The following is a 13,518-nucleotide window of genomic DNA, read 5'->3' on the forward strand; positions in this document are numbered from 1 at the left end:
GTTGGGCACAGCTTTTTGGGCCGAAGGGCCTGTATTGTGCTGTATGTTTTCTGTGTTCTATGTTTCTACTAATGTACACTCTAAAATATTTGATGTATTTATTTTTACTATAATTAACTACAGAAATAATTTTATTTGTAGCTTTAAATAGATTTGAATTTTTTTTACAATTATTTGCCAATTCTTTGAATTTGCTGTTCCTATTTTCTTTTACTGTGCATGGTAAATCAAAATTCTTCATAGTTTTTAAGTGAAGGGCCAAAAGGGAGAGGGTGGCACTGGGAATGTGGTCTGGGAATCAAGGGGGCGGTAACCTAAAACAATTTGGGAACCATTGCTTTAAAGTATTTCTGTAATTTATCACTTGTGTATACGTGTATTTTTACATACCTTCACCCCAGCTATTTCAATCATGAACATGGCTGCTCCAAGGACATGGCCTGCATGGTAACACCAAAATTTGATACCTGCCACATCCTTCACCTCGTGAAAGTTGATTGTTTCAATCTTATCCATGCTTTCTTCTAGATCTGATTCTGTGTAAAGCATATCATCTGCAGAGATATTACTTAATGACAAAAAAAAATGTTAATCATAAATGTGTCCACTGTGATATCAAGCGCTCACATAAATCAAAGCATGAAAGGGGAGTTAAGAAAAGTTTTCTCACCCAGAGGGTGGAAGGGTGATAAGCATAAAACCTCATCACATTTAAGAAGTACTTAAATGTGCAGGACCATGGACCTGTATAATTATTGGATAATTACTTATGCACACAGGCTAAATGGCCTCCTCCTGAATGTAAATTTTCTATGAATATTTGAAGTGAAACATAGTGAACTTAATGAATCCTGAGGCCTGAAAGTGCCTGCATTACATGACATCCAAATCCATGGTAGGGGTGCCACAACAGCATAGTGCTTAGCCTGACACTATTACAGCCTAGGACGTTCCAGGGTTCAGAGTTCAATTCGGGACTCTTCTGTAAGGAGTCTGTCTGTCCTCCCTGTGGAATGCATAGGTTTTCTCTATCCCCTTCAGTTGACTCCCACAGTCCAAAGACCTACTGGCAAGCTAATGAGTCACTGTAAATTCTCCTGATATTTAGGTTAGGATTAATCACGTTTGTTGGCATCACTTGAAGAGCCAGAAGGGCCTACTCCACACTGTATCACGAAATAAAATAAAATCACACTGCTGGTTGTACAGATTCATTCAAATTTCAGAGCAAATAAGACAATTAGACATCAACTGAAAATTGGAAATGAGAGAGATACAAGATTCAGCAAATACTGGCATCACGAATAACAAAATGCTGACAGAACTCAGCGGATCAGGAAGCATGGGTGTGGATGTTTCAGGTTGTGACCTTACATCAGAGCAGCACGACTAACTTAGCAGGAGAAAAATAGATGGTTTCTCTCACCTGACTTTGACGTAATCGGACAGCAGCCAGCGATATATTGCTTTTGTAGCATGTGTCATAAAGGTTCTGCCTTTAAAGCTCGTTTTTTGCAGAAACCATGGAAGTGCACCACAGTGATCTAAATGGAAACTAATAAATGACTATGTTAACAATAGAAAGGTTAATTGTACATAAATATTGTTGGATCAGTATTTAGTCTTTGCAAACAAAAGCCATTGCTGTAAAACATGACCCAAGCTATTCACTTATTTTAACAACAGTATTTATTTTAACAACAGTATGTCTTCCTTGTTGTTCGCATCACTAAAACTCCATCCCTTAACTGTTTAGAATATAGATGGTAAAATATTTCTAATGGCATGTACATGTCAAACCAATATAATTGAAGGTGCAAACACAATATAACTGAAGATGCAGATACAAGATAGAGAAAGATGATTGGTCCATCTAGTCTGTTTCATCCAGCATAAAACTGTGCATATTAAATACCTACCTCAAACCAAATGATTTCTAGACAGAAACTTGTTAAATAGCAGAGAAAATAAATTCTGGAATATTCTCCTTTGGATGATGGAAGTAGCCAAGGTGTACCTAGCTTATATGAACGGCTCTTTTACTCTCTTTTCAAAGGAATTACCATCTCAGCCAGAAACAGATTCACCTTTCTTGTAAGGCGAAGATAATTAATCTACTTTGACACTGCTACGAGATGGAGGCACACAGTCACAGTGGCTTCAAGTTCACCACATCAGACAAATGTTCTACGATATAGCCGAAAGGAACTTCTGAATATCATGTGTATTAAGAGCTCTCAGCTCACTCTCACGGAACACATGATGTTACACCGGGGCAAGCCTGGACAGCAGCCCCAGTTGGGAGATGCTGGCAAACAGCACAACCAGAGGAGGCAGAAGTGTGTTAAGCGAGCCAGGATCTGTGTTAGGCTAAAAGCTGCACCTTCAAGCCTCCATTTCCAAGCACCTTCCTTGCAAATACCCGAATGATTGCTAATAAAAGGGATGAAATTCAGATTGAGACTTACCACGCAAAGGAATTTACTCGACCACTGTGTAATGATCTTCACTGTAATCTGGCTGGATTATAATGCGCCCGATACAGCTACTGAGCTAGCAGGCCACACAGCCTAACAGGCCAACAGAACACAAGATTCTGGTAAGAATCAGGCAGTGGTTGATGCATTTATGCCAACAATGCCTGGTGCATGAACTCTGTCATCAATGATAGTCACTACTGTCCCAACCTGGAATATCTCACGCTAAAGTGCAGGCTTTTCCATCCACCAAGAGAATTCACAGTTGTTTACATCACAGCCGTCCATATTCCAGCACAAGGCAACATCAAATTAGATATTATTAATAAGCAACTGTCTGCCCACTCTCAGGGTGCCTTCATTGTAGCCAGTGATTCCAATCAAGCCACCTTAAGACAGTATTCCCTAAATTTTGGTGGAATGTAAAATGCCCCCAAAGGGGCAACAATACAATGGACTAGATTTACACCAATTTTGTGGGGGCATACAGGGTTTATTCATGCCCTCACCTGGAATTGTCCGACCACCTGCCTTTATTTCTAACCCCAGCCTAAAGACTAGTGATAAGGAACACAAAAGCAATTACCAAGTCGGTGACAGTACGGCCTGAGGAAGCTGTCTCTCAACTTCAGGACTGTTTCAAGTGCACACACTGGAACCTGCTTGCATGTCAAGCAACACATCATTTGGGAACTGAATCAGAGGTCAGGCACTATATCAAACACACCAGGGGTTCCCACCCCTGGTTAATGGTTCCCCTTGCTTAATGGTATTAGTCTGTGGTGTAAGAAAGGCTGGAAACCACTGGTGTAACAAAATCACCAGCAATAAAGACATTTGTGTATTCCTGAGTCACATGCCATGGATGAACAACAAATTCCAAAAGTTGCTCAGGGCTTGAGACGCTGCTTACTGATTCACTCAAGCCGCAGCATACAATGAAGCCAGGTCCAAACTTAAAACAGGCATCAAAATAGCCAACAGCTAGAGACACACTTCAATAACGTCACCAACCCTAGCCACACCTATGGGAAGGCATCAGGTCCATCACGGGGAAGATGTCCTGTCCCTGCAAACAGTGATGCCACGCTAGCTGAGGAGCTGAGCAACGCCTTTGCTCGGTTTGACAGGGATGATGTCAAACCAGTGATGAATGCCTGTATACATGAGAAGGGCACAGTGCTGACAGGGAGCACACGAGGTGGGACGTACTCTCCACAAGCAGTGCAGCTGGACCAGACGGCGCACCCGGATGGGTCCTCAGGGACTGCGCTGAGGTTTTTACTAAAAATCTCTCTCTGTCCCCTGCTGTGGTCCCTGTATGATTCAAAACAGCAACCATCATCCCAGTCCCACAGCAGTCAGCAGTAAAATGCCTTAAAGACTATAGACCAGTTGCACTCACCCCCATTACTGCCCAGTGCCTGGAGAGAATAGTTATGTCCCACGTTAAGAACACCATCCCTGCTACTCTGGGCCAAGGCAAACAGATCAACTGATGATGCCACCTCCATTGCTCACCACACCATACTGGAACACCTAGAGTATAAGGACACCGATACAAGAATGCTTTTTATGAACTATAGTTCTGCCTTCAAAACCACACTCCCTACCAAGGTGTCCATTAAAAGTACACAACCTGGGACTCAATACATCAATCTGCAACTGGATTCTGGGCTTTCTTACCAATCACACCCACAGTCAGGCTAGTCACGTACACATCAACCTGCCTGACTGTGAACACTGGTGCACTGCGGGGGTGTGTACTGGGCCCACTCCTTTACATTCCTTTCACTGTGACTGAGCCCCTGCCTGCACCATCAACTTCATCAGCAAATCTGCAGATCACACTACCAATACCAAAGAAATGATTATCGACTTCAGGAAATCAAGAAGGTATGAACAAGCTCCACTACTCATAAATGGTGAAGCAGTGGAAAGGATCTCCAGCTTTAAGTTCTTGAAGGTGAACATCAGAGGACCTCACTTGGACCAATAAACCTCCTTAATAGAAGGGAAGGCTCAGGGCTGCCTATAATATCTAAGGAGTTAAAAAAGAGCAAATCTGCTCCAAAATCTACTAATAAACCTTTACTGATGTGCTACTGAGAGCATACTGACCTATTTTATGACAGTATGGTACACTAGCTGAAACAAAATGGACCAGGAAGCACTTCAATGAGTGATCAAGACTTCACAAGAAACCATCTATAACTCACGCTGTCTATGCCAGGCTTGCAATATTGTGCTGGACTCATCCTACCCCAGTAATCACCTGTTCAATCTCCTACCATCTGGCAGGAGGTACAGAAACATCTCTGCACGGACTACCTCAGTAATCACCTGTTCAATCTCCTACCATCTGGCAGGAGGTACAGAAACATCTCTGCACGGACATCCAGACTGAAAAACAGCATTTTCCCCAGGGCTGTCATGCAACTGAACAAAGCCTCCCGCTTACCCTCCCATAGTCCATCGGCACCATGGACAATCTCTAGGTGCAATATATGGCATTTGTAATATCTGGGTTTAACTGGGGCAGCTACCTCCCCTTGACTTCAGAGCTCTTTGTATTTTTTTTTGAATTTCAGCTTTAATTCTTGATGCTATATCTAATCATATTTTATAACACGGGCAAGTGCAACACTTGGATGGAGCAGCCACTGTTTCTTTTAAACTTAGAGTTGTTTGTTTTTAATTCAGTTGTAACTTAGATGTCATTCTAAATATCCCACCCGTTATGTTAAATGTAGTCATTATGTTTTTAGTAATTGAATTGCCAATATGCTGTTTCGCACTGAATGGAGTAGCACTGCAATGACAAACAAGAGAAAATCTGCAGATGCTGGAAATCCAAACGACAGACAGAAAATGCAGGAGGAACTCAGCAGGCCAACCGAGATGGTATGGAAAAGAGTAAACGGTCGATGTTTCATGCTAAGACCCTTCAACAGGACTGGAGGAAAAAGATGGGGTCAGATTAAGAAGGTGGGAGGAAGGGGAAGAAGAAATATGAAGTAGTAGGTGACAGGTGAAACCAGGAAGGGGAGGGGTTATGTAAAGAACAGAAGTTGATTGGTTTAAGAGATACAGGGCTGGAGAAGGGGAATCTGATAGAAGACAGAAGGCCATGGAAGAAAGGTAAGGGGGATGAACACTAGAGGGAGCTGATGTGCTGGTAAGGAGATAAGGTGAGGGAGAGAAATGGGAATAGGGAATGGTGAAGGAGCGGGGTGGGCATTACAGGAAGTATGAGAAATCAATGTTCATGCCATCAGGTTGGAGGCTACCCAGACAAAATAAATTGTTGCTCCTCCAACCTGAGTGTGGCCTAATTGTGGCAGTAGAGGACAGGATGGACTGACATGTCCAATGGGAATGGAAAGTAGAATTAAAACTGGTGTCCACTGGGGGATCCCGCTTTTTCTGAGCTTAAGTGCTACGTCGGGTCTAGCCGATATACAGGAGGCCACACTGGAAGCACTGGATGGAGTAGAGGACCCCAACAGGCTAACAGGTGAAGTATCGCCTCACCTGGAAGGACTGTTTAGGGGTCCTGAATGGTAGTGAGGGAGGAGGTGCAAGGGCGGGTGTAGCACTGGTTCCACTTGCAAGGATAAATGGCAGGAGGGAGATCAGTGGGGAGGAGGGAATGTACAAGGAAGTCGCAAAGGGAGCAATCCCTCAGGAAAGCAGAAAGTGGGGGGTGAGGTGGGGGAAAGATGTGCTTGGTGGTGGGATCCTATTGGAGGTGGCGAAAGTTACAGAGAATTATGTGCTGGACGTTGCGGCTGGTGGGGTGGTAGGTGAGGACAAGAGGAACCCTATCCCTGGTGGGCTGGCGGGGTGATGGGGTAAGGGCAGATGTGCATGAAATGGAAGAGATGCAGGTGAGGGCAGCACTGATGGTGGAAGAAGGGAAGCCCCACTGCAATCTCGTTGTCCTCAGCAATGACAATGAAGTTCTAACTAACCAACTATTTCATTGGAAAAAAAATCCCAAACATATTATGGAATCCCTTCTAGAAGGTTAACCTGATGCACGATAATATCTAACATATCACAAATAAACTCTTCTCAGGCTTCCAGTCAGTTACAGGCATCCATTTTAACTCACGCTTCGATGATAAAGTCCTTCATCTTCATCAGGGCACATCTCATCCGGTGGTATTTATAATCATCGTCCGTCTCTCCTGAATGGTTAGTCATCATCCAAATCAGGTTTTCTCTATTCCACCTTGTTTTCTATTGAATTTCAGTTCTAACTTAGAGCAAGACCTTCGTCTTTGTTAAAGTTCTTTTCCTCTAGTTTTATTTAAATGGCTTCCTTCATCAGCACAGTAAAGTATTTTTGTGCCGCCGAAATCAATCCTAGGGCCACTGCGAATGTGATATTCTGCTACCGCCAATTTCTCAAGATAACTGAGACAGATACAGCTCCTGTGTTCCTTGATGAGGGTTTCTACCAACCACCCTGTCTGGCCAACATACGCTGCTCTGCGTGCACAAAGATGAAGGTCTTGCCCTAAGTACGAACTGGGATTTGATTGTAAACAAGGTGGGACAGCAGAAACCTGATTGGATGAAGACTAATCAATCAGGAGGGACGGATGACTGGGGTATAAATACTAGACATGTCCAGGCATCTTTCCTGATGAAGATGACACTGATTAAAATTGATACCGGTACCTGGCTGGAAGCCTAAGAGTTTAGACATCATATATGCTGGGAAAGCACTAGATTCTTTTTTATCTAACACATCAAGCTGAAAAAGTTTATTTGCATAAATACAATCTGACCAGTAACTTAAATAAAAACAGAAAATGCTGAAAATAGCTTTGGCTCTGAAACATTAACTGTTTCTCTTTCCAAAGAATCTATCTGACTTGCTGAGCACTTCTAGCATTATAGGTTTTACCTCATCTATAGCTTTTTAAAATTCTCACTTACCAGTCTCAAATCTACAGTAAGTTTGTAGCACCTTATAAAATCTGCAGAGACTACATTTGTTGTAAGCATACACCCGCTGCTTTTGAGTCAATCGGAAAACCTACAAATAACCACTTCAGATAGGAATTGAGAAGTGATTAGGTAAAATCTCAACATACAGAACTGGACACAGTTCAATTCACTGTTTGGGAGGTAGAAAGATAAAAGAATGCTCTCTGCTTGCCAGAACTTAATGATTGCTCATTTTTCTATCTTAGATCCTCAGCTTTTCACCATATATTTCACGGGTGTATTCCTGGGTTTATGGCGAACTCTAAGTTCGAAGTAAGGAGAAGTTACAATGGAAAATGGAAACAGTGAGTCACAGGCAAAATACAGTGGGTAAGGTAACCAGGAGGCTGTTTGGATTGGATTCAAATACATATCATTATAAGCTAATGTCAGTGATCAAAACAGCTAGAAGAATATTGCTTATGTATCAAGACGAGAACACAAAACTGAGGAAGTAATGATTGAATTGTATAGAGCTTTCTCTTTCAGACCTTATGGACAGTGCAATGCTCACCCTCTTGAAAGAGACTTCATCTTTCAAGCAGGTGATCACTCTCAAGGTGACAGACCCTGATGGTGTACCTAGTAAGGCTCTGTGCCTATCAACTGGCAGCTGTGTTCAAAGACATTTTCAATCTCTCAATGCTAGTTAGAAATTCCCACCTGCTTCAAAAGGGCAATAATCATACCAGTGCCCAAGAAGAGCAGGGTGAGCTGCCCTAACATCTATTGTCCAGTAGCACTAACATCTACAGGGATGAAGTTGGTTGTTGGCTAGAATCAACTCCTGCCTAAGCAAGGACCTGGACCCAAGTAACAACCACAAGATACTGAAGGAACCCAGCAGGCCAGCCAGCACCTATGGAAAAGATTATAGTCGATGTTTTGGGCTGAGACCCTTCATCAGGAAGAAAAAGATGAGGGAAGGAAGAAACATGAGCTGAATGTGTGAAGTGTCACAGATGTAGGTAGGAAGGGACTGAACCAGGGGGATTAAACTGAGTTAAGGTATGCAAATATGAGTTCAGTGGAGCAGGAACAAGCAGAAACAATGGGTCTACCTGGACAGGAAGGTTTGTGGATCTTGGGTAGGAGGTAGAAATGGGAGGTGCGGGGTGCTGGAACTATGAGGTTGGTGGCAGTGGAAGGGAGATCCCCAGAGCTACTAAGGTGAGTGATGGTGTGGCAGACAATAGCCTGGTGCTCATTACTGGGATCCCGCTCAAGGGATGAGTAAAAGGAGGTGCCTGACAGTTGTCAACGGGTCTCAGCACTGTAGAGGTCAATCCACCAGACTACTATAGCACCCCACTTATCTACAGGTTTGATGGTGAGGATAGGATTAGTGCAGAAAGAGTGGAGAGCAGAGCATTCGGAAGAAGTGAGGTTGGAATTGGAGAGAGGAGTGGTGAAGTCAAGATGGTTGATGTCCCATCAGCATTGGCAATAAAAAGATCCACAGCAGGCAAAAGACAAGAGCAGGGTGCCAAGGAAGAGGAGACGGGTTGAAGACGGAAGGGGTTATCGGTGTGGCATGGAGCCCTTGCCAAAGAAGGAGGCGGTGGAAGAAGAGCTCAGCGCATGGCGGGCACGAAACTCACTGAGATGTGGGGCAGGGGGACAAAGGTCCCCCTTACTGAGGACAAAACATTCTGCCTCAGAGGGAGGAAGGTCAAAGGGGATGGTGAAGACTCCTAACAGTGAAGAACCTGGACCCATTGCAATTTGCCTAATGCCATGAGAAGTCTACAGCGGATGCGATCTCATTGGCTCTTCATGGGCCTTGGATCACCTGGACAATACTAATATGTACTTATGTCAGCCTGCTGTTTATTGACTACAGCTCAGCGTTTCACATAATCAATCCTACAGTTCTGATCAAAAAGCTCCAAAACCTGGGCCTCTGTACCTCTCTCTGCAACTGGATCCTCAATTTCCTCACTGGAAGACCACAGTCTCTGTGGATTGGAAATCACATTTCCACCTTGCTGATATTCAACAGTGGCGCACCTCAGGGATGTGTCCTTAGCCCACTGCTCTACTCTCTCTACACCCATGACCATGTGTCTAGTCACAGCTCAAATGCCAACTATAAATTTGCTGGTGACACAATTGTTGGCAGAAATTCAGATGTTGATGAGAAGGTGTACAGGAGCGAGATATACCAGCTAGTTGAGTGGTGATACAGCAACAACCTTGCACTCAACATCATTAAAACCAAAGAACTGATTGTGGACTTCAGAAAGGTTAAGGTGAGGGAACACACACCAGTCCTCATCAAGGAATCAGAAGTGGAAAGGGTGAGCAGTTTCAAGTTCCTTGGCGTCAACATCTCGGAGGATCTATCCCGGGCTCAACATATCGATGCAGTTACAAAGAAGACACAACAGCAGATAAATTTCATTAGGAGTTTGAGGATATTTGGTATGTCACCAAAGATACTCACAAATTTCTAGAGGTACCATGGAGAGCATTCTTACTGGATGCATCATCATCTGGTATACTAGGGGGATTGGGAGGGGTGTTACTGCACAGGATCGAAATAAGCAGCAGAAAGTTGTGAACTCAGTCAGCTCCATCGTGGGCTCTAGCCTACCCAGTATCCAGGACATCTTCAAGGAGTGACGCCTCAAAATGGTGGCATCCATCATTAAGGATCCCCATCACCCAGGACATGCCCTCTTCTCATTGGTACTATCAGGGTGGAGGTACAGGAGCCTGAAAGCATACACTCAATGATTCAAGAAAAGCTTCTTCCCCTCTGGCATCAGATTTCTGATTAGACATTGAACTCTTGAACACTAACTCACGACTTTCTTTTTTCTCTTTTTGCGCTACTTAACTTTTTAAAAATACATATATACTTCTTACTGTAATTTACAATAATATTTTGTGTTGTAATGTACTGCTGCTGTATAACAAATTTCACAACATTCGGCAGCAACATTACATCTGATTCTGTTTCCTATACAAGTATGAAATGATCTTAGAAAAGGTCAAACATAATTGCAGCAAAATGATACCAGGGCATACACACGTTATGAAGACAAGAGTTGCATAAATGAGGTTTCTATTCTCAAAATTTAAAAAGGTTGAGAATCATCTAGTCAAAATATCAAAATTCAAGCACACAATGATAGAGAGTCATGGGTTTCTCCTGTTCAAATCCTGCAATGAACAGGTGGAGTAACCCATGGACTCATTTGCATTCATTGCATTTTTGTGTTTGCTGAAACTTTCAAAACCATAGCACTTCAGTATTTGGTAATGAAGCTATGTAGTGTCCTATGACTACTTTTTGCATCTGATATGTGTGTGTGTGCGCGCACGCACACCTTAAATAGTTTTGACGTGTACACATCATTAAAAACATTTCAGCATTAATATTCCAAAAACTTGAGGAAAAAGCTTTAGTGATGTGAATGAGAGATGATAGATATGATAATACATTTTTCTATTAACAACATTTTACAGATGGAATTTATCGTAATTGGGGAAAAGCAAAGCAAATGTGCTCTATTCCTCTAAGATCAAAATTTCAGCCAAAGTAACTTACTGACTAATAAGGAGAAGGTCTATCTCTGCTGGGTCAATCAGATCAATGTACGGGAGGGCATCCATTCCTTCAAGACCAGGATGTATCCCACAATCCAACTGCACAAAATTTAAATTCAGATTAAGAGACACAAGTTATCTATCTCAATAGCCTCTTCAAGTTTATATTAGACAAACCACAACTTTGTGATGCAAAATTAATCTTAACTTGACTACTCACCTTTCACTTCAAGTTTGTGCTTAATTATTTATCCATATGCAGAAGGTTCAATGAATTCAAAACAACCTCTCCCTCAATGTCACAAAAACAAAGGAGTTGGTTGTGGATTACAGGAGGAATGGAGACAAGCTAACCCATATTGACATCAATGGATCTGGGGTTGAGAGGGTAAACAGCTTTAAGTTCCTCAGCATCCACATAACCGAGGACCTCACATGTTCTGTACATACCAGCTTTGTGGTGAAAAAGGCACTACAGCGCTTCTTTCACCTCAGACAGTTGAGGAAGTTTGGTATGGGCACCCAAATCCTAAGAACTTTCTACAGGGGCACAATTGAGAGCATCCTGACTGGCTGCATCACTGCCTGGTATGGGAACTGTACCGCCCCTAATCGCAGGATTCTGCAGAGAGTGGTGTGACAGCCCAGTGCATCTGTAGTTGTGAACGTCCCATGATTCAGGACATTTACAAAGACAGGTGTGAAAAAGGGGCCCGAAGGATCATTGGGGACCCAAGTCACCCCAAACACAATCTATTCCAGCTCCTGCCATCTGGGAAATGGTACCGCAGCATAACAGCCAGGACCAACAGGCTCTGGGACAGCTTCTTCCACCAGACTATCAGACTGCTGAACTCACACTGATTTGAGTTTATTTATTATAAATTATTATGATTGCACATTTAGATGGAGACGTAACGTAAAGATTTTTACTCTTCCTGTATGTGAAGGATATAAGAAATAAAGTCAATTCAATTCAATATTGAGTATGATTACATTGTGACATTAGATGAAATATTTACCATTAGCCAAGCCACAGCTTAGCCTACTGAGTGCAAGCACTTCGAGGAGAGAAAAGTCAGTACAGACTCACAATCAAATAGCACAGAAACAGGCACTTTGGCCCAATGTCCATGCTGACCAAAATGTGTATCCAGGCTAGTCCCACTTACCTGTATTTGGTCTATATCCATCAAAACACTTGCTATCCATGTGCCTGTCCAAATATCTTTTAAACATTGTAACTATACAACACTGAATTCTACAGCTTCCTCCATCAGTTCGTTCCATATAGCAACAACACTTTTTGTGGAAAAAGGTGTCTCTTAGGCCCCTTTAAATTTTTTCCCTATCACAGCAAACTTATGCATCAACTGTACTCTTTTCCATAGATGCTGCCTGGCCTGCTGAGTTCCTCCAGCATTTTGTCTGTGTTGCTTGGATTTCCAGCATCTGCAGATTTTCTCGTTTGCCTTTTGAGTTTATTAGTTTCCCATCCTGAAAAAGACTGTGACATATCTATGTCCCTCATATAGATCTCTAAAAGGTCATCCCTCAGCTGTCTTCACTCCAGGAAAAAAAAGAGTTCCTGTCTATCCAGCCTCCCCTTTTAACACAAGCTCTCTGGCCCTGGTAACCTGCTCATGAATCATCTCTGCATCCTTTCTAACTTTATGATATCTTTCCTATAGCTGAATGACCAGAACTGCGCACAATACTCCAAGTGTGGTAACACCACTGACTTGTACAGTTGCACACAATAACCTAATTCCTGTAATCAATGCCTGGACCAATGAAGGCAAATGCCTACTTCATCACTTTGCTGCCTGTGCCATTTACAGGAACTTATGTACACCGAGATCGCACTGTTCTACAGCATTCTCCAAAACCCTGTCATTTTCTGTGCAAGCCCTTCCCTGGTTTAACTTCCCAAAATGCAACACTTCACACTCGTTCAGGCTAAATTCCATCGTCCGTACCTCAGTCCATTTCCCCAGTTCATCTTGATCCTGCCGTCATCTTAGATAAATTTCTCCACGTCCATTATGGCACCAAGAGAAAGAAGTAACTTGCAGCAATTTTTTCCCAACATGTGATGAGAAACTTTTCTCCCAGATTTACAGTGAATCACAGGAATCCTCTGTCCCAGAGGATGGTGAAAGGCAGATCACAATAAGGTGGACAGAGATAAATATTTGAAACATCAGGGAATTGAGGGTTATTAGAAACTGGCACAGAAGAGGCGTTGTGGCCAGCATAAATCAACTACGATCATATTAAATTAGACTTGAGGGGCCTAATGTTTATGCTTACTGTTTTCCTGTGTTCTTGTATGAATTACATCAATGACGTCCAATGTAATTTTCTTATATAGGTCCTTTACAAACTGAAGACTAAACTGCAATAAATGCTCATTTGTATTAGAAAATAAATTGTTTAATTAAAAAAATACACTAACAAATGAGCCTCGAGTTAATTATAAATG

At 42.6% G+C, this 13,518-nt stretch overlaps 1 protein-coding gene across 1 annotated transcript in view; it reads right to left on the minus strand.

The window, feature by feature from the left end:
• Positions 1 to 13,518, minus strand: part of cpsf3 (cleavage and polyadenylation specific factor 3) — a 49,170-nt gene that overhangs the window by 34,357 nt on the left and 1,295 nt on the right. The window contains exons 3-5 of the mRNA XM_063037960.1: positions 11,035 to 11,132; positions 1,427 to 1,555; positions 391 to 568 (exon numbers count right to left, since the gene is read on the minus strand). Of these exons, the coding sequence (XP_062894030.1) occupies positions 391 to 568; positions 1,427 to 1,555; positions 11,035 to 11,132 (405 nt within the window). The remainder of the gene's footprint in view (positions 1 to 390; positions 569 to 1,426; positions 1,556 to 11,034; positions 11,133 to 13,518) is intronic.

This window comes from Mobula hypostoma, chromosome 2, assembly GCF_963921235.1.
Source record: "Mobula hypostoma chromosome 2, sMobHyp1.1, whole genome shotgun sequence".
Taxonomy (NCBI): Eukaryota; Metazoa; Chordata; class Chondrichthyes; order Myliobatiformes; family Myliobatidae; genus Mobula; species Mobula hypostoma.